This window comes from Clarias gariepinus, chromosome 8 (genome assembly GCF_024256425.1).
Source record: "Clarias gariepinus isolate MV-2021 ecotype Netherlands chromosome 8, CGAR_prim_01v2, whole genome shotgun sequence".
In the NCBI taxonomy this organism is placed as follows: Eukaryota; Metazoa; Chordata; class Actinopteri; order Siluriformes; family Clariidae; genus Clarias; species Clarias gariepinus.
The window spans coordinates 31,639,096-31,658,599 of record NC_071107.1 but is presented as its reverse complement, the minus strand read 5'-3'; the positions used below and the strand labels follow the sequence as shown (position 1 = coordinate 31,658,599).

The window sequence follows — 19,504 nt, the reverse complement described above, 5'->3', positions numbered from 1 at the left end:
TTATCAAACACTCTGATGTCATAAAGTTCTCAGAACAAGAAATCTACTTTCATTTAGAGCCACCTTTTTTGTAAACTAAACAGTGATATCTGCCAATTATATGGATTTTTGTGAAATCTCAATTCTGTGGAGTGTATACAGGGTTGTAGAATACATGTACAACTCTCTAAACTCTGGAGTGTCAACAAGAATTAAAAATGTTTGCCTTATAAAATAAACCAACAGCATTATTTTTATTCCATCCGATATTAAATTCCATGTAGAAACTGTAGTTTATACAGATTATAAATATAAGGTTACATAAAAATTAATCCAGGCCCATTCTGAAGGTTCACATTACATTATTCTACAGCTAGTGTGTCCTGTGACTTTTCTCACACTTTCAAGCTCTACAAGCCAAAGATATATCCAAATCACCGTAACAAAAAAAAGTGTGTCATGGTTACAAACTGGAACTCGACATAAATAAATGACAGGAAAACATGAAATGTTCAAATAACTCCTGGAAGTTTACTCTTTTCAGGTACTTGAATCCATCAGCTGAGCTATGGATTAGCAAGCAAGTAAATTGCCGGATTGATCCGCAACTCTCAAAAGGGCTAAAGAAGAAAATGCTTAGTATTTTTCTCAGCCATCTGCTCCTTATCGAGTTTAGCCTTCGGGTAGAGGCTTTCACCAACACAACTTAAATAGGGCCTCAAAAAGTACAAATGTGCAAAAGACGATATACTGTATAAAGACTATATATTAAAAATAAAAAACACACACACACATCTTCGTACACTAATGTGTGTGGAGTTGTGGTACTATTCAAGGAAAACAAATCAGTGATGCCAACTGTATAAATAAGACCCCCCAAAGTTGATTGTTTTCCTATAACAGATGACATTTTGCCTTATTCTACAGAAACACCTCACCAAACTCTTGCTTTCTGCTTTAACAAGAAAAATGTCAGTTTATCAATATACCATAAAAACGCCAAACACTATATATAAGTTTCATGCACAGTAACATCACATCTCTTTATTTCTAGATACACAATACACACTGCTAAAATTAAAACATTACCTTGTCTATCAATTATACACACCAGTAAACTGATGGACAGGATCATGGATACCCAAGGCTCACCCATGCCAATGAGGACTGGTCCAATCCCATAAAAATAAATTAATTAATAAACTTAAACAATGAATAAATAAATAAATTGCTAGGGGAAAAATTCAATGCTGGCTATGACCGAACACTCAGTGAATCACAGCATGCCTTGTATGGGGCTTAGCGGGCGATGAATTAATGGTTGATGATCCACACGTTTCCGAACTCCTTACTGTAGATCCCGATCCGATCAAGCACCCATGGGATGTGCATGACAAACACGTCTGATCCATAGAGCCTCCAACCCACAGCGTGCGAATAATCCACTGCCAACAGTCTAGTGCCAAAAATTGCAGCACACCCCAGAGGACCTGCAGAGGCATACCCAGAGGGATCAGAGCCACCTCGGAACCCAAAACCTGGGTCTTTTTTTTATGTTAATGGTTTTAATGTTATGACAGATCCGTGAATATATTTTTTCTGTGTTCGTTTTGTTATCTATTTATTTATTTAAGATCGTCGTTTTGTCGAAAGAAAAGTTGTGTAGAATTTTTGTGTAGAAAGCTTCTTTTCTGGCGCTGTTCAGGATAAATGTCTAAAAGCCTGTCTCTAAAAGCCATGTGCAGCTGATTAACCCTGTTTTAGGCTGGGTTAAGTGCAGTTTTCCATAAAGTTACATGTTTCTTCAGGAAAAAAATATGTTTTAAAATAAAATGGTATCCAGGACAACATGTGAGATCAAAACTTCCGTGTCACGGTCACAAGTGAGCGCTTGTTATCACTTTTTTCCCCCCATTTTTGATTTAAACACAAAATCGAGAAAAAAAAAAAAAAAAAAAACTTTTATCCATTTTTATTTAAGAAACTCTAGCACTTTCTCCCCACCAGGTGTGGCACTGGCTTTATTGAAGTCGTTACAATTTTCCCCTAAAATGCCACGCCTGTTGAAATATAAAGCGTTAAAGTGTTTCCGCTAGTCGTGAAAATACAGCATGACTCTACGGGCTTAAACCACGGTAACGAGCCCATTAGCGAATGTTAAAAGCACTTAACGGCATTTAATGATTCTCCATTAAGCTTTTTGTCAGAGCCAGTCATAAAGATCAGCAGGAACCCTTTAAACCCATCAACAACTTTTTCTCAGTTGTATTAATTCTATCTATTTAAGCAAGTGCCAACTTCGATAATGTGTCTGTACGCGTTTTGTAATACAGAGTCGGTTTCATAATTGATTTGCTATCATACTTTCTTACAGGTCATTTATCTATAGCACAAGTCTGGAGCTTTATGAAGCATAAATAAAGGCTATATAAACACTTCAAGGGGGAAAAAAATAAAATAAAACGTCCTCACTAAAGACTGCATTTACGTGAAAAATCTGAAAAAAAGAGTAATCTCTTTCACCTGTCTGTCCTGTTTAGTTCTTTAAACTTCCTTGATGTGTAATGAGTGAATAATGAAGCGTTGTTATTCTTCGCATAATGTGAAGCCTCGTGGGAGACAATAACCCATGTCTGAAGCCGAAACACATTCCTTTAGTCAGCATATGCGAATAACAAGCTCATACACATCCGAAACAAGTAATCAACCTTCCTGAATGAGGGAAGAGTAAACACTATGAGCGCTTGACAAGTTGCTATGTATTATTCAAACGATGCCTTCAGCATGCACAAAAAACCCAGAAACAATCCGCTTTAAATCGAAGACAAGGCCCGTCGATCACGGTGGACCACCCGGGAAACCAGCCACAGCTCTAGGAAAAGCAGTCATCATCCTGTTCCCAGTCAACGCTCAGGTCATGAACGATTTCAATGACGGAACATAATCAAAAAAAAAATTGAGTTTTCTCTGAGACAACTGACAAAAACAAAAAAGGGAGAACATTTTCATTTTCACTCATTTTTAGTTAAATATTGAATGCGTTAAGGTGAATTGAGTCACTGTGTACAAAGAGTCATCTGCCTCATCATAGTGACCTCACACACAAAACTTGTACATCATCACACTTCAGGCTTAGGTGTGGAGAGGGAAAAAAAAAAACAGAGCCTAACCCAAAAACTACTTTCACATTGTCGTGACAAATCATTTTCACATGAGGCTGATCGTGGAAGACAAGGAGCAAAATGGGAATGATTCAAACGACGGACAGGAAAGAAGTAATGCAGTTAGTTTTAGCCAAAACCTAAGACATTTAAGTTTTACGAAATTTACTTTTTAGTTGTTTTAGAAAATCAGATTTTTTACCTGCCCCTATTTTAATGTTATATAGCAAGATCAGTGCCTAATGCTTAAATCTGCTTTCTTCTCGTCTTATTTTGTTTAATTTTTGAGTCACAAATGTGTTTGGGGTAAGCGGTGGGTAATAATTCATAAGTTTTTAAACATGGATAGTTCCAGTCCTCGTGTTCAGATTGAACAGAAATATGCATTTCCTCAAAGCAGTTTTCAGAGTCAGTTTATTAAGATCTATATACTGTACACTGAAACAGCATGTTTGTAAAACAAATAAAACAGAAATAAAATCAAAATCTGAATCGCATTTCAAATGAGAAAAATAAAAGACATGTTTTACATCTATGGGTGGAAATATACTTGCTATTAAACCAGTCAACTGGCAAAAGTCATGAGCACAAACCTGAATTAAATCGGACACTTTTACATAAAGCACACAAACATAGCGACAACTTAGTATATTTACAGTGCAGGGATAAATACCTTTACAATAATAAGTCTCACAGTGATAAGTACTGACCTGGTTGCACAACTTCATCTTTTAACCATTTGTTTTTTCTTTTCTTTTTTTTGCAGACCCTGCTACACCGCCCCTTCTGTTTACATGCATATCGCACCTTGGCGGTCCATTGTGTTCATTTCTGAGGACCGTGCAGAAGCTACACACCAAACAAACAATCACAGGATACACGCGGCAGCCACCGTTCGTATACACAGGTGTGGTTTAAACCAATTACATTTCTGCCCTGAGACTTATAATAAGACTTTTTTAACGAGGAGTATAATATGTGACCTTTAACAATAAACGCTGTTGTTAATTGTTTATATTCTCTAAAAGTCACTGCTATATCAAAATCTATTAAAGAAGCGCTCAAACAGTACTCCTAACTAGAATATTCTGCTCTGTTGTATAAAAATGATTTAGGAAATGTTAGACAGACTCGATCCGTTTCAATTTTCATACTCCGGCATCACATCGCTCTCTCAGACTCATGACCGTCCACTCAGATGCCAAGCTGTAATTCTTTCCAAAAATGTAACATCTTTTATTTAAACAGCATCCACTTAACACAAACTGACCCCTCGTGCTCTTAGTGAGTGTAAGTAAAGGCATACAGACACTAGGGGGCAGTCAAACACAACAAACTGGTGCATCACTAGGCCTGAACTGCAACACTAAAAGTGAAGCAAGTTCATATTCAGCAGGTTTGGCATTGAAAAACAAAAATCCAAAGTGCTTACCAGCATTCACGATGGCATCCACTTCCAGGATTGTAATGTCTCCCTTGTACAGAGAGACTTTGTCACACAGCGAGACAGGTTGCTCCTCTTCCTCGTCTGGATCTAAGGGAAGCAAAGGAACCATTCTTTTTACTTTGTCTTCTCCACTAAGTCGACATTAAACATAGATATAAAAGTCTATAACAGTTCCTGTATCTTATTATCTTATTACGATGGAATGTAAATGTTAAAAGCTATTGGATTTCTGGCAATATATATATATATATATACAGTATATATATTTTTTTAATGATTCTGTCAATAAACGCCCTGTGAAAAATGCAACATAAACCGTGCTCTGGTTCTAAAATATTACACGTACATGAAAAATCAATACACTGTATCGATTTCACTTCAGCTCAACAAGTGAGTGAATAAAAAGAGAATAGAAGGATGTAAGAGCAAAAACATTCTTTGAAGAAAATAATTTTTTACAACATTTTTTAAACATTAAAATTTACCTTAAAAATACGTTATTTAATATTTTGATTTAAATTCAAACACAGCCAAAACATTAGGCACGCACCTTTAATGTCCACACGATTCCCTAGACTTTCCCTTAATACACATCGCTCCCTATGACGTTAAACAGTACTTGAGATAAAGCATAAATTAGCCTTTATTAATCACCCAATCGATATGAACTGAGTTACTACTATACAGTGCGCTCAGAGACCATGCTCTATTATTTGATAATTATACATAATTATAGATCTTAAACTTTAAATACAAATCAGCTACAGAAGCTATTCACAGAAAAAGAAAAAAAATCAGGAACAACCTTTTTTTTTTGTAATTGTGAAAAAACCCTAATCATGTTATACTATATACAGTATATTAAGCAAATAATCTATAGTAAGCATCTGATTTCTTTTTTTTAAATATACATTTTAAGTGTATTTCAGCTCACCAAAGAAAAAAGCAAAATATCAGTGCCTCCAGACAAAACATTTTAGCAGCTTCGGTTTCCTTTAGGAAACGTTTGACTATTAAACCTGTTTTCTAACACATTAGCAACTGAAACTGACCGCCCTCTGCTGAGGAATGAAGCAGACAGGACCATCATTAGCAACCTGACAGCAGCTCACTGCAATGGCCTCCTACTGACATCCTCCTGGAGCTCCAGCCTCTCTGCTGTACAGAGCATTCGCTCAAACACCAGCTGCTTCGAGAACAACAACACTGAACAGCACACTCTCCTAGCATCAATTACACAAAGAGTGCTTTGAGTTCAAATTTTATTTGTCACATACAATAGTACGATGTGCAGCGAAATGCTTACATGCCAGAGAAATTTAATAAAGTGTAAGGTAGGTTAAATCAAATCAAAGCCACACTAAAATCAAACTGAAGTTTGCAGAAATAAAAATAAAACGTACAAAGGAAAAACAGGTAAAAGATAAAATCTCCATAAAATCTAATAAAAATAATTATGAAAAATACGAGTAAAAACAAGAAATATTCCAGGATGTGCAGCATCTTTTATTATCCCCCCTGCCTTGGCGCCACTTGCGATCAATAGAGTGCAAGTCAGGGAACATGGTGCGGATAGTTCTCTGTAGAGCTCGCCTGTCCTGCATGGTGCTGTTCCCAAACCAGGTTGTGATGTTTCATCAGGTAGCTCTTAGTGGTGCAGGTGCAATCGTTCCTAAATAACCTTGGAAGGCAGTCTAAAGTCTTTAAAGCGTCTAAGGTGGTAGATACACTGCCGGGTCTGATTCACCGCAGTGTTTATGTGACAGGACCATGACAGTTGACAGTTGTTGTGAATGTGTTGTGAACACTGAGGTACCAGAAGCTGCTCATTCTCTCCACAAGGGTCTCATTGATGCCAGGGGGCTGTTGGTTGCTCTCCTACTTTGTACTGAAGCCCACTATCAACTCAATTGTCCTGCCGACGTTCAGGAGGAGGTTGTTCACCTGGTACCAGTTCCGCAGATTTTTATATCTCCTGCAGGTAGGCCTTCTCAATGTTGTCAGGAGTGCAGCAGGGCGCTGAGGACACAACCCAGAGGGACTCCAGTGCTTAAGATTAGGGAGGCTGAGACATGCCTGTGGTCCACCAGTCAGGAAGGTGGAGATCCACTGACACATAGGTGAGTCCCAGGTCCTTCAGCTTGGCGGCAATGATGGTGTGAAAAGCTGAACTTTAGTCAAGAAACAGCATTTAACATTAATTACCCCGCCATGGTGTCCATGTGACTTAGGAGTGTGTGCAGAAGGTGTGAGATGGCATCATCGGTCGATTTATTTTGACACTATGCAAACTGAAGCGGGTTCCACTGAATCAAGTAGTGAGGAGATGAAGTCTCTAAACAGCTTTTCAAAGCACTTCATTACAACTGAGGTAATGGCTACAGGATGCTAATCGTTAGGGCAGGCAGGATGGGGATTATTTGGGACAGGAACAATAACAGACTGTTTAAAGCATGAAGGGATTACTGATTGTGACAAGGTGCAGTTGAATATCGGTTGAATATGCGGTTGAGAGTGAATACAGAACTGTGGTGGACAATTTTGTCACTTGGAGCAAGGAGAACCATCTTCAGCTCAATGTGACAAAAACAAAGGAGTTGGTAGTGGACCTGAGGAGGACCAAAGTGCCAGCGACCCTGGTCAACATTCTGGGTGTTGGTGTGGACAGGGTGGAGGAGTACAAATACCTGGGAGTGTACTTGGACAAAAAAAATGGACTGGACTAAGGTCCTTCAACATCTGCCGGACGATGGTGCGGATGTTCTACGAGTCTGTGGTGGTCAGTGCCATCATGTATGCTGTTGTCTGCTGGGGCAGCAGCCTGAGGGTCATGGACATTAACAGACTCGGCAAGATCATTAAAAAGGCCAGTCAAGTTGTAGGAATGAAATTGGACTCCTTCAACAAGGTGTTGGAGAGGAGAACATTGTCCAAAATAAGATCAATACTTGACACTCCTTCACACCCACTACACTATATGATGATAAGCAGCCACAGGAGCTCATTTAGCAACAGGCTAAAACTTCCACGCTGCACAACTGAGAGACACAGGAAATCATTCCTGCCGGTCGCAATAAAACTATTTAACTCGCATATCTGATCACACCAAACCATAAACCACACACATATGCACAATTCACCTTAATAACCATGTATACTGTGTATACGTCTGTTGATAATAATAATGTCAATATAATTTAATGTCCATATAATTGCTGCTTTAGGTTTTACTTTTATTGGTTATTTGACTATTTTTATTATTTTTATTTTATTTTTATGTTTATATTATTCTATTCTTATTATTTTTATTTTAATTACTTTATTGTTTTATTTTTATTTAATCTTCTCTACCATCTTTATTTTCATCAGGAGTTTGTTCTGTAATGAAAGAGAATTTCCCCACGGGGATCAATAAAGTAATTCTGATTCTGAATATCTCCATGAACACCAGTGCTAACTGGTCAGCGCAGGCTGTAAAAACCTGACATGAGATGCTGTCTGGTCCTGATGTTTTCCTGGTGTCATTCTCCTCACGTTTTTCTTGTGTTAAAATGATATATTTAATATTTAGTTTTCCAAAAGTCAGACTTTCCTGTAGTTTTTTTTTTTAATGCAGGCGATGACAGATAATTATGCCAGTGATTCGAATACTGGTGATGCTGAATGTTGAGTGGTTGAAACAGACGAGAGGGGAAATGAGGTCGCTGCTGAGGCTGTTGCATAAGCAACCAATTTTTTTTATTATATCTTGAGGCACTTTGCAGTCTGCCGCAGTTTAACTCTTGTTCGCTTTTCTTTAAATTTATCGACATAATATAATATAAATAAATGGGGGAAGGGCTCAGGAGCTTTGCACAGTACTGTAAATTAGTCAAAAATAAAAAATCACTTTTTTTTACTAGATAAATAAAAAGTTTTTCATTTTCATTTTGATAAATATTAAAGTGTATATTGTACCCGAAAACACAATAAAATGTTGATGATGGGTCTACCATTTTATTTTTTATTGATTTTGTACTCAATTCTTTATTAATTGCTGTGTTTAGTTTCTTACCTTTTATATTCAATGTAACATGTGCTTGGGTGTTTGAAAAGCTCTTATAAACAAAATGTATTATTATTAGTCAAATTGTGCACACAAACACGTTTGAATTAGCATTTGAACTTGACGTTTGCAGAAAACACTGCCTTAGGCAATACTTGATGCAGTGTACTGTTTGTTGTTTTTATCTATCGTGATTATTTCTACTGATGTCTCACAATTTCTTTGACACAACACATCTTCACCATTATTCTACAACCTCAGTGTCAGAAGATAATCTAATTTCCTGAAACCGTCACCTAAATACAATCTTCATAAATTTCCACTTTCATTTTCCCCCCCCCCCCGTAACACGAGTTGTTCCAGTTCCACCCCACTAAGCCTCATGAAGACAGAAAATATATTTACATTTGGCAGACACCATTACCCAGAGCAACTGACATTTTATCTCATTATACATCTAAGCAGTTGAGGGTAAAGGGCCTTGCTCAACTGCTCAACTGCGGTGCTGGGGTTTGAACCTGGGACCTTCTGATCAGTAGTGCAACACCTTAACCACAGAGCTACATCTGAAATAGGTTCGTAAATTAAATAAATTAAAATAATCAACATTTATGCTTTTGCTATTTTCCTTGACTTACTTTTCTAAATCAACACAACATAAATCAAAAAATAAATAATCCCTTATTAAAAATTTTTTAAAAAATTAAAAGACCATTTGTAGATGGTTCGCAAAATTGTAGGTTGCTATACTGTATATGGGCTTTTTTTTTAAATAAAATACTAAGGCATAAATCAGAATCATCGGAAATCTCATTCTTAAACCTTGAGATCGATTTGTATTTGCTCTTCACTGGTTTACTTTTCCTGCTGCCTTATGCTGCTTTACCTCCACAGTGGTGCTGTCTCCAGGTGAGAATCTTGTCCAAAGGCAGGTAGTTGTCCCCATAGTCTTTGCGTCTTTCCTCTTGTCCGAGACCAAGCAAGCGCTCTGCAAAATGAAGTGGGAAAACAATACATAAATAAAAGAGGGGAGTAGGGAAACAGGCTTTATTTACAATGTAAAGACACTCATTACATTCATAACACTGTTTTTTTTAATGTCACAAACCAAACTATTAGGCACGGGCATTACCAGGAAACACCCGATAAAATATCAAAACACCTATGTGGTGATTCGATTTATATTGCAATTCTGTAAGTATCACAATTTTAGAAACATAACGCTCCTACCAAACAGGGTGCTTTGCTATCTGCCAATGTGTAAATAGTTTATAGTGCACCACCTATAGAATTATAGAGGAACTGCAACTCCCTCCCCACCTCCATCTTAAAAACAAATGTTTAAAAAAAAAAAATTTTTTTTAAAGGTAAAAAAATATATATTTTGAAGTCAGAATCGCCACACAGAAGAATCGCGATACGTCACTCAAAATTTTTTTAATGCCCCGTGTGGTCTGCCTGGGATGCGTGTGGTGACTGGGGATGGTTCCACTTTTCCACAAAGACGATCCTGTCCTCAACTGATGCAGACAGCTGTTCTCTGAGGACCTGTGACTTCAGTCGCTCAATAATTCGAGACTGGAATTTCCTATAATCTACCTGAGCCTCTAGGAACAAACTGGACTCCATTTAATTTAACACATCTCCTGTTATACTGAACTTCCATTCTCACATAGTTTTATGCAGATCAATCCCTGCTATCCATTTTCACCCAAATGAGGATGGGTTCCCTGTTGAGTCTGGTTCCTTTCAAGGTTTCTTCCTATTACCATCTCAGGGGGGTTTTCCTTGCGACTGTCACCGTCGTCCTCGGCTTGCTCATCAGGGACAATCTTATCATTTTGATTCATACACATTCACATTTCTTACATAAATTCTTAAATAATTCTTTTGATTGTGTAAAGCTGCTTTGCGACAATGTCAATTGTTAAAAGCGCTATACAAATAAAATTGAATTGAAAATTGAATTGAATTTTTTTTAGCCACTGTTACCATATAATATTCAAATCTCCTAAGCAAGTAAATAACGTAGCATCGAACGCATAAATTACTAGAGTCATTTAACACGTGAGCAAGCTTTTGGAACAGGTGTAGGCCTAATGAGTTAAGAGACGGGCTGGAACTGGTTGAAGCCCATCATAAGATAAATAATTTTCAGTGTGACTGTATGGCAAGAAAAAAAACCTGTGTGAACTGTTCTGTTGTTCTCCAGGCTCTCTCTGAATTCTGCAAGATGAGAGAGACAGAGGAAATGTCTTCACCAATTTCTTTTACTTCGTTACCCTGTTTAAAAGTTTGTTGCAAAGATGCCGGTGTCCACTGATTGATTTTGACACAACGATATAATCGACCGCTCTGTGTGAGAACAGTGCGCGGAAACAGAGCCAAAAATAAAGAAGCACTGTTTTCTTAGGCTGCCAATAATAGAACAGGACTGCTCTCTTAAAGAGTGCCAATAATTCTAGAGTTCACTATATTCCCTTCCCACTCATGGTCTGTTTATAAATCCCAAATCTAAAATTGTACTCACACACACACACACACACATACACACACACACACAGTAGGAGATAATAGCACATACAGTAAACAGATAACTGAAGGTCGACCTCATAAATAATATATAAGAAATAAATAAATAAAAAAAACATTCACACAAGATCAGGTGATCGTACTGTATCTCCTGCATGTGAGATAGACGTTGGACAATGACAGTACGTGACTAGGATTTCATGCAAATCAAGGCAACAGACACTGGATGTCAGCATAACATGTAGATAGCCCTGCTTTCTTTACATGTACACAAACCCCCACCACACCAAACTCAGTTTGTCACACACATTGAAGGAAAACATCAAAATAAAGAAATAAAATAAAATAAAGTAGTAGTAGAAGAATGGTTTTTCAGAAATCAACTGTTACACATGCAGCACTCCAGGAAACCTTAAAACGTGGCACGCAGACCGATTTTACCTTCTTCACTCTGTATTCTCCAGTTTCGTTAAGTATGACTGAAGAAGATTTAACATGTTTGTGTTTCCATAGATACTACATTTACATTTAAGCATTTGGCAGATGCCCTTATCCAAAGCAACTTTTTTTTTTGTCTCATTATACATCTGAGCAGTTAAAGGTTAAGGGCCTGGCTCAAGGGCCCAACAGGGACAACTTGGTGGTCATGGGATTTGAACCTGGGACCTTCCGAACCATAGTCCAATGCCTACCCTGAGCTTTTACCCCTATATTATTATTTTTGTATGCCAAATATACTGACGCGCAGGGTATGCGTGTATATATATATATATATATATATATATATATATATATATATATATATGTAGAGAGAGAGAGAGAGAGAGATATCATGTGATTTTGCAAGTTCTCTTACTTAGAAATCATGGAGGGGTCTACAATTTTCAGCATAGGTGCATTTTCACTGTGAGAAACAATTTGTTTGTGAATTACTGTGTCAAATAAGTATTTGATCACTTGCTTATCAGCCAGATTTATGACCCTCAAAGACCTGTTATTTTGCTTTTAAATAGTCCATATGCTTCTTACGGGGACACTCCTTGCTTTTCCTGCCTATGTGCTTTGGGTTATTGTCATGTTGGAAGACCCAGCCACGACCAGGGAAGGAGGTTTTTGCCCAATACGTCACAATACATGGCCCCGTTCATCCTCTCCCTAATACAGTGCAGTCGTCCTGTCCCCTGTGCAGAAAAACACCCTCATGTGTGCGTATATATTTATATATATATATATATATATATATATATATATATATATACACACATATACATATATACACACACACACAGGGTACGGAAAGTATACAGACCCCCTTAAAATTCACTGTTATATTGCAGCCATTTGCTAAAATCATTTAAGTTCATTTTTTTTCTAATTAAATGTACACACTGCACCCCATACTGACAGAAAAACACAGAATTGTTGACATTTAAAAAAAAAAAAAAAAACTAATATCACTTGGTCCTAAGTAATCAGACCCTTTGCTGTGACACTCATATATTTAACTCAGGTGCTGTCCATTTCTTCTGATCATTCTTGAGATGGTTCTACACCTTCATTTGAGTCTAGCTGTGTTTGATTATAGTGATTGGACTTGATTGAGAAAGCCACACACCTGTCTATATAAGACCCTACAGCTCACAATGCATGTCAGAGCAAATAAAAATCATGAGGTCAAAGGAACTGTCTGAAGAGCTCAGAGACAGAATTGTGGCAAGGCACAGATCTGGCCAAGGTTACAAAAAAAATTCTGCTGCACTTAAGGTTTTTAAGAGCAGAGTGGCCTCCATAATACTTAAATTGAAGACGTTTGGAACGACCAGAACCCTTTCTAGAACTGGCCGTCCTGCCAAACTGAGCTATCAAGGGAGAAGAGCCTTGGTGGGAGAGGTAAAGAAGAACCCAAAGATCACTTTGGCTGAGCTCCAGAGATGCAGTCGGGAGATGGGAGAAAGTTGTAGACAGTCAACCCTCACTGCAACCCTCGACCAGTCAGAGTTTTATGGCAGAGTGGCCCGACGGAAGCCTCTCCTCAGTGCAGGACACACCCTAAAAAGTAAGCTGGACAGCAGGACAAAAAACACCTGAAGGACTTCAAGATGGTGAGAAATAAGATTTTCTGGTCTGATAAGAATTTTTTGGCCTTAATTCTAAGGGGTATGTGTGGAGGAAACGAGGCACTGCTCATCACCTGTCCAATACAGTCCCAACAGTGAAGCATGGTAATGGCAGCAACATGCTGTGGGGGTGTTTTTCAGCTGCAGGAACGGGACGACTGGTTGCAATCGAGGGAAAGATAAATGCGGCCAAGTACAGGAATATCCTGGACGAAAACCTTCTCCAGAGTACTCAGGACCTCAGACTGGGCCAAAGGGTTACCTTTCAACAAGACATTGACAATAAGCACACAGCTAAAATAATGAAGGAGTGGCTTCACAACAACTCTGTGACTGTTCTTAAATGGCCCAGTCAGAGCCCTGACTTAAACTCAATTGGGCATCTCTGGAGAGACCCAAAAATGGCTATCCACCAAAAATGGCCATCCTTACCATCCAACCTGACAGAAATGGAGAAGATATGCAAGGAGGAATGGCAGAGGATCCCCAAGTACAGCTGTGAAAAACTTGTTGCATCTTTCCCAAAAAGACTCATGGCTGTATTAGATCAAAAGGGTGCTTCTACTAAATACTGAGCAAAGGGTCTAAATACTTGGGCGCTTGTGATATTTCAGTTTTTCTTTTTTAATAAACCTGCAAAAATGTGAACAATGTGTGTACATTAATGAGGAAAAAAAATTACTTGTATGATTTAGCAAATGGCTGCAATATAACAAAGAGTGAAAAACTTAAGGGGGTCTGAATCTGATTACTTTCCATATAAGTATGCGACAGGCTACGAAGTGGCTAAGGATACGATTTCAAAATTGATATATTATCAAATTTTATGATAAGATATATTTAAAAAAAACTAATTTCCCCTCTCGTTTGTTCCAACCAATCAGCATTATCAATATACCCATCACCAACGTGGTCATCTGTCATCATCTGCACCTGTTTCTCACTGGTGCATGTCTTAAGTTAGATGGGGCTTTAATGAGTCAAAGATCACTGTACATCTGTAACTGCTCAGGTACAGGAATACATTTTTTTTTTTTTTAAGTTTTAAAACCTTGCCAAAAAATTAGACCTCAAAAATGTCCTTCAAGAACCTGGAGAACTATTTCAAGACTACAGTAAAATTTTATTTTATTTTTTTTTAAGTCTGCCTCTTGAAAAGCAAAATATGATGAAATGGGGGGAGGGCGGGGGCTTAAGACTATTGCATGGTAGTGTATTAAAATAAATAAAAATTATTTTATTTTTTTTTAAAGCAGAAGAGACCAGTAGCGAGATGAGAAAATGACTATGCAGAACAAACAGTAATTTTGGCTTCATCATGCCTGCATTGAAAAGTGTTGAATAAACAGGACAGAACTGGCCTAAATGCATTTAAAACAGCAGCAGCTGCAGAGTGACAAAGCTATTAACATGTCTACTTGGATGTTTAACGTTACCACATTGACCGCATACAAACTCCTTATCATTTAAATGAGATTTCTATTACTTGAAACTACTTTGCAATGCAGACCAAGAAAATGATAAAACTATCAATTTGATGATGATTAATTTTTTTTAAATGTCCTGTGTGGTGCAACAGATCACACAAGCATGAACGTCCAAGAGCCAAGACAGCAAAACTGCCCATGCTCTCAGGATGGGGTGGGAGTGACCACACACCGTGTCTCCCTTCAATCACGGCAACACCAGCCAATCTGTACACTCGTGCATGGAGGAAGGCATGGACAGCTCCATCTCCTGTGCTCCAGCTCAAAAAACATGCATTCGGCTAGCTTCACGTATTTTGGGCATGATAACCTTCCCGATGCCGGACAAGAGACCTGAGAAAACTGGTGTTTAGGAATAAACCGAGACAAAGTTTGGTAAGTTTGTTCCCGTTATTGATCACAGTATAACAGGTATGAATGGTTGTTTCATTACCAGACTTAGTTCCGCCCCACCATCCCCTCTCTCTTTCTCTCTAAAATCAACAAAAAGACTTAAAGAGCTAACAATGTTAGCTCTTTACGTCTTTAAGTTGAGTTCAAACGTAATGCTGTAAATGTAAGTTTTCAGACACAGGACAGCCATATTTATTAAAAAAAAGATGCATTTTGTTTGTCATATTTCATTTTAGAGAGAGAGAGAGAGAGGGAGGGGGATATGGGGGAGTCTGGTACTTAAATCCTGAAAACCTGTCCAGCTTACTCACCTCCTCTTCTGCTCAGAGAGAAAGGTCTGAATCGAAAGCTTCGGGTTTTAAGCCAATAATCAGACTGGTGTTGGGCTTATATACAGTATATGTGCACCTGAATTAAATTGGTCCTGGACAACACTGGATAGTTTTATGCCTTCTTTTAGAACCTCATTTGCCCCCCAGACCTGTCTGACTCATCTCTGTGATCTTGTCACGTTCACGAAGTTCTCATGTGGTCTTCTTGGGGTGCGTGTGGTGACTGGGCATGGTTCCACTTGACCATGAAGATGGTCTTGGACTCTGCTGATGCAGAAAACTGTTCTCTGATGTCTTGTGACTGCAGTTGCTCAATATTTCAGGATTTAAATTCCCACAACAGTTTTGTACCAGAGCCTCCAATAGTGAAACTTAAACACATCTCCTGTTATACTTAACATAGACCCTCCTATAACTCCTATATCGTTATCACCCAAATGAAGATGGGTTCCCTGTTAAGTCTGGTTCCTCTCAAGGGTTTTGTCTATTGCCATCTCAGGGAGTTTTTCCTTCAATTCAATTTTAAAAACTTTATTTATCCTCAGGGGGGCAATTTAACAGACAAGACAATAACCAACAAACATTTGTACATCAAGACATTTAGAAGGAATGAGATGAACCAACATCAGTACAAATAAAATAATATAAAATAAAACTGCTGTAATGATAATAAATAGAATTAGTCCGTTAGTGCAAAACAACTTCAAGTAAACAACTGTAATATAAAAATATCTGTAAATAAATATAAACTATAAATAGCTAATGCAGCAAAAAGAAGGTGAAATAGATGGTGTTTCTTGCCATCATCACCCTCAGAAATAATCTTATCATTTTGCTTCATACATCGATCAACCATAACATTATGACCGCCTGCATAATATTGATTAGGTCTCTCTTTTGTCACCATAACAGTGATGCACTGTGTGTTCTGACATATTTCTATCACAACCAGCATTAACCTTTTCATTAATCTGATCTACACTAGCAAATCTATTGGACTGGACTACATGGGCCAGCCTTCACTCTCCAAGTGAGCCTCGGACACCCATGACCTTTTTGCCAGTTCACCGGTTTTTATTCCTTGGATCACTTTTAGATCAGGAACATCCCACAAGAGCTGCAGTTTTGGACTTGCTCCGATCCAGTCCTCTAGCCCACGCACTCTGGCCTTCGTCAAAGTCATCCAAACTCTTACGCTTGCCTATTTTTTCTGATTCCGACACATCAATTTCAGAAAAAAAAAGGCCACTTGTTGCCTAATATATCCTGGCCACTTCCAGCTGCCATCGTAACGAGATAGTGAAAATGTGGCTACTATGAGAAGGGCCAGATTGTGATGGCTAGGAGACTGGGTCAGAGCAACCCCAAAACTGCGGGTCTTGTGAAATGTTCCTGGTCTGCAGCGGTCAGGACAACCTAAAAGTGATCCAAGGAAAGGAAACTGGTGAACTGGTGAAAGCTTACTGATGCAGGTGGAGCGTGAAGGCTGGCCCGTGTATCCACGATCCGTCCGATCCAATAGAAGTGCTAGTATAGATCAAATTGAGACAAAGATTAATGCTGGTTGTGACAGATTTTTTTTATTATTATTTAATATATATATCAGGTGAGTGGTCATAATGCTATGGCTGATCAGTATATATTTCAAATTTATTTCTGATGGACAATGAGCATTCCTACAAGTGCTAAATTGAGTTGAATTATTGAATTAGCTCGTGTGTGTGTGTGTGTGAGAGAGATATGAGCAAGGAAAACAGGTGTGCATTTAGCTTTTAGTAGCTACATAAAGTTCTGAGAATGAGCAGTATGCAGCACTAACAACAACAACAACAACAACAACAACAGCAGCTTCCCTTGCTTTAAACCTGCAGGAGAAGCAGGCTGTCAGTGTAATTAATGTAGTGTGACAGCGTCAACCTGTCCGTGTAGTGACACGTAACGTTAGCAGGCTTCTCCTAACCCGGTGTCAGCACCTGCACACACGTTCACAGCCGCACCTGGGACACTCCTGAGACAGACAGGTACGTGAGCATGGAAGCCAAACTGCTAGCCGCGCTCGCGCTCGCGCTTTCAGGTGCAGCAGCGCGTTAGCTAGCCTGAAGTGTGATGAAGCCAGAAGACGCTCACCTTTCTCCGCTCTCCACTCCTTTTTCTTTTTGCTCATGGTGCCGTGCTGCAGGGGCTTCTGGCTAACCGCTTTGGCGTGAGACAACCCCAGGCTCACAGCGAGTGTTCTCGGAAACGCAAGAGAAAGTGAAAGCGCTCCTGAGCGAGATGAGCTCTTCAGCTGGACAAGCTGTCAAAATATATATACCGAGAGAGCGAGAGAGAGAGTGGAGCCTGTGCGTGCGCGCACTCAACCTGCCTTGATGGTACGCCGTGTGTAGCGTGCGTCGCGCACATCGCCTGATTGGACGCGTCAGACCGGGAAGTCGCTTTCTGATTGGACAGATCTGGGTGCGCCCCCGAACACGGGGGGTCGATCATGGGTTAGGTTGCAGTCCCGAGAGCGTCGTGATGCGGTAGGGTAGCAACGGCGTACACTGCGCACTACGTAGGGGAGGAATTGCGTGCTGCCGCCCTCTACCGAGTGCACTACACGGGTAATTAGGATGCGGTTCTTGGAAAAGAGTAAAATAAACAACAAATAACAATAATAACAATATTATTATAATTATAATAATTATTATTATTATTAATACTAATTAATAATAATTAAGGTAATGACAACAACAACAACAATTATAAGGACGATGATGACAACAAAATCAACAGTATAACTACTACTAATAGTAATAATAATGATGATGATGATGATGATGATGATGAATGTGACGACAACAACAAAGTCAACAACAATCGTAAAAATAATAATGATAATAATGAAAAAAGCAGTGACAACAAAATTATTTTTTTAATTATAATAACAACAATAATGATGAAGCCAACGGCAACAAAAAAACAACACAATTATCACCAACAACAATTATAATGATACTGATGCTGCTGCTGCTGTTGCTGATGGTGATGATGATGATGAAGGTGACGACGACCAAAAAAAATTATAAACATTATTATTATTATTATTATTAATAATAATAATAATGTGACAACAACAAACAACAACAAAAATACTAACAAAAACAACAACAACAACAACAACAATAATAATAATAATAATAATAATAATAATGATAATGAAAATGATGATCATGATGATGAAGGTGATGACAACAAAATCAACAACATTTATAATGTAGTGGGGAAAAAAGTTTTTAGTCAGCCACCAATTGTGCAAGTTCTCCCACTTAAAAAGATGAGAGAGGCCTGTAATTTTCATCATAGGTATACCTCAACTATGAGAGACAAAATAAGGGAAAAAATTAGAAAATCACATTGTAGGATTTTTTATGAATTTATTTGCAAATTATGGTGGAAAATAAGTATTTTGTCACCTACAAACAGGCAAGATTTCTGTCTCTCACAGACCTGTAACATCTTCTTTAAGAGGCTCCTCTGTCCTCCACTCGTTACCTGTATTAATGACATCTGTTATCAGTATAAAAGACACCTGTCCACAACCTCAAACAGTCACACTCCAAACTCCAGTACGGCCAAGACCAATGAGCTGTCAAAGGACACCAGAAACAAAATTGTAGACCTGCACCAGGCTAGAAAGACTGAATCTGCAATAAGTAAGCAGCTTGGTGTGAAGAAATCAACTGTGGGAGCAATTATTAGAAAATGGAAGACATACAAGACCACCGATAATCTCCCTCGTTCTGGGGCTCCACGCAAGATCTCACCCCGTGGGGTCAAAAAGATTACAAGAACTGTGAGCAAAAATTCCAAAACCACACCCCCTAGTGAATGACCTGCAGAGAGCTGGGACCAAAGTAACAAAGGCTACCATCAGTAACACACTGCGCCGCCAGGGACTAAAATGCTGCAGTGCCAGACGTGTCCCCCTGCTTAAGCCAGTACATGTCCAGGCCTCAATCAATTTTGCTA

General features: G+C 38.6%; 1 protein-coding gene across 3 annotated transcripts in view; it reads right to left on the bottom strand.

Annotated features, from left to right (window-relative positions):
• The window catches only part of macrod2 (mono-ADP ribosylhydrolase 2), a 617,779-nt gene extending 599,936 nt beyond the window's left edge, over positions 1–17,843 (bottom strand). For all 3 annotated transcript variants that reach the window (XM_053502322.1, XM_053502324.1, XM_053502323.1), the window contains exons 1-3: positions 17,621–17,843; positions 9,519–9,620; positions 4,573–4,674 (exon numbers count right to left, since the gene is read on the bottom strand). In XM_053502322.1, the coding sequence (XP_053358297.1) occupies positions 4,573–4,674; positions 9,519–9,620; positions 17,621–17,657 (241 nt within the window). In that variant the 5' untranslated portion in view covers positions 17,658–17,843. The remainder of the gene's footprint in view (positions 1–4,572; positions 4,675–9,518; positions 9,621–17,620) is intronic.
• Between the last annotated feature and the right edge of the window lie 1,661 nt (positions 17,844–19,504).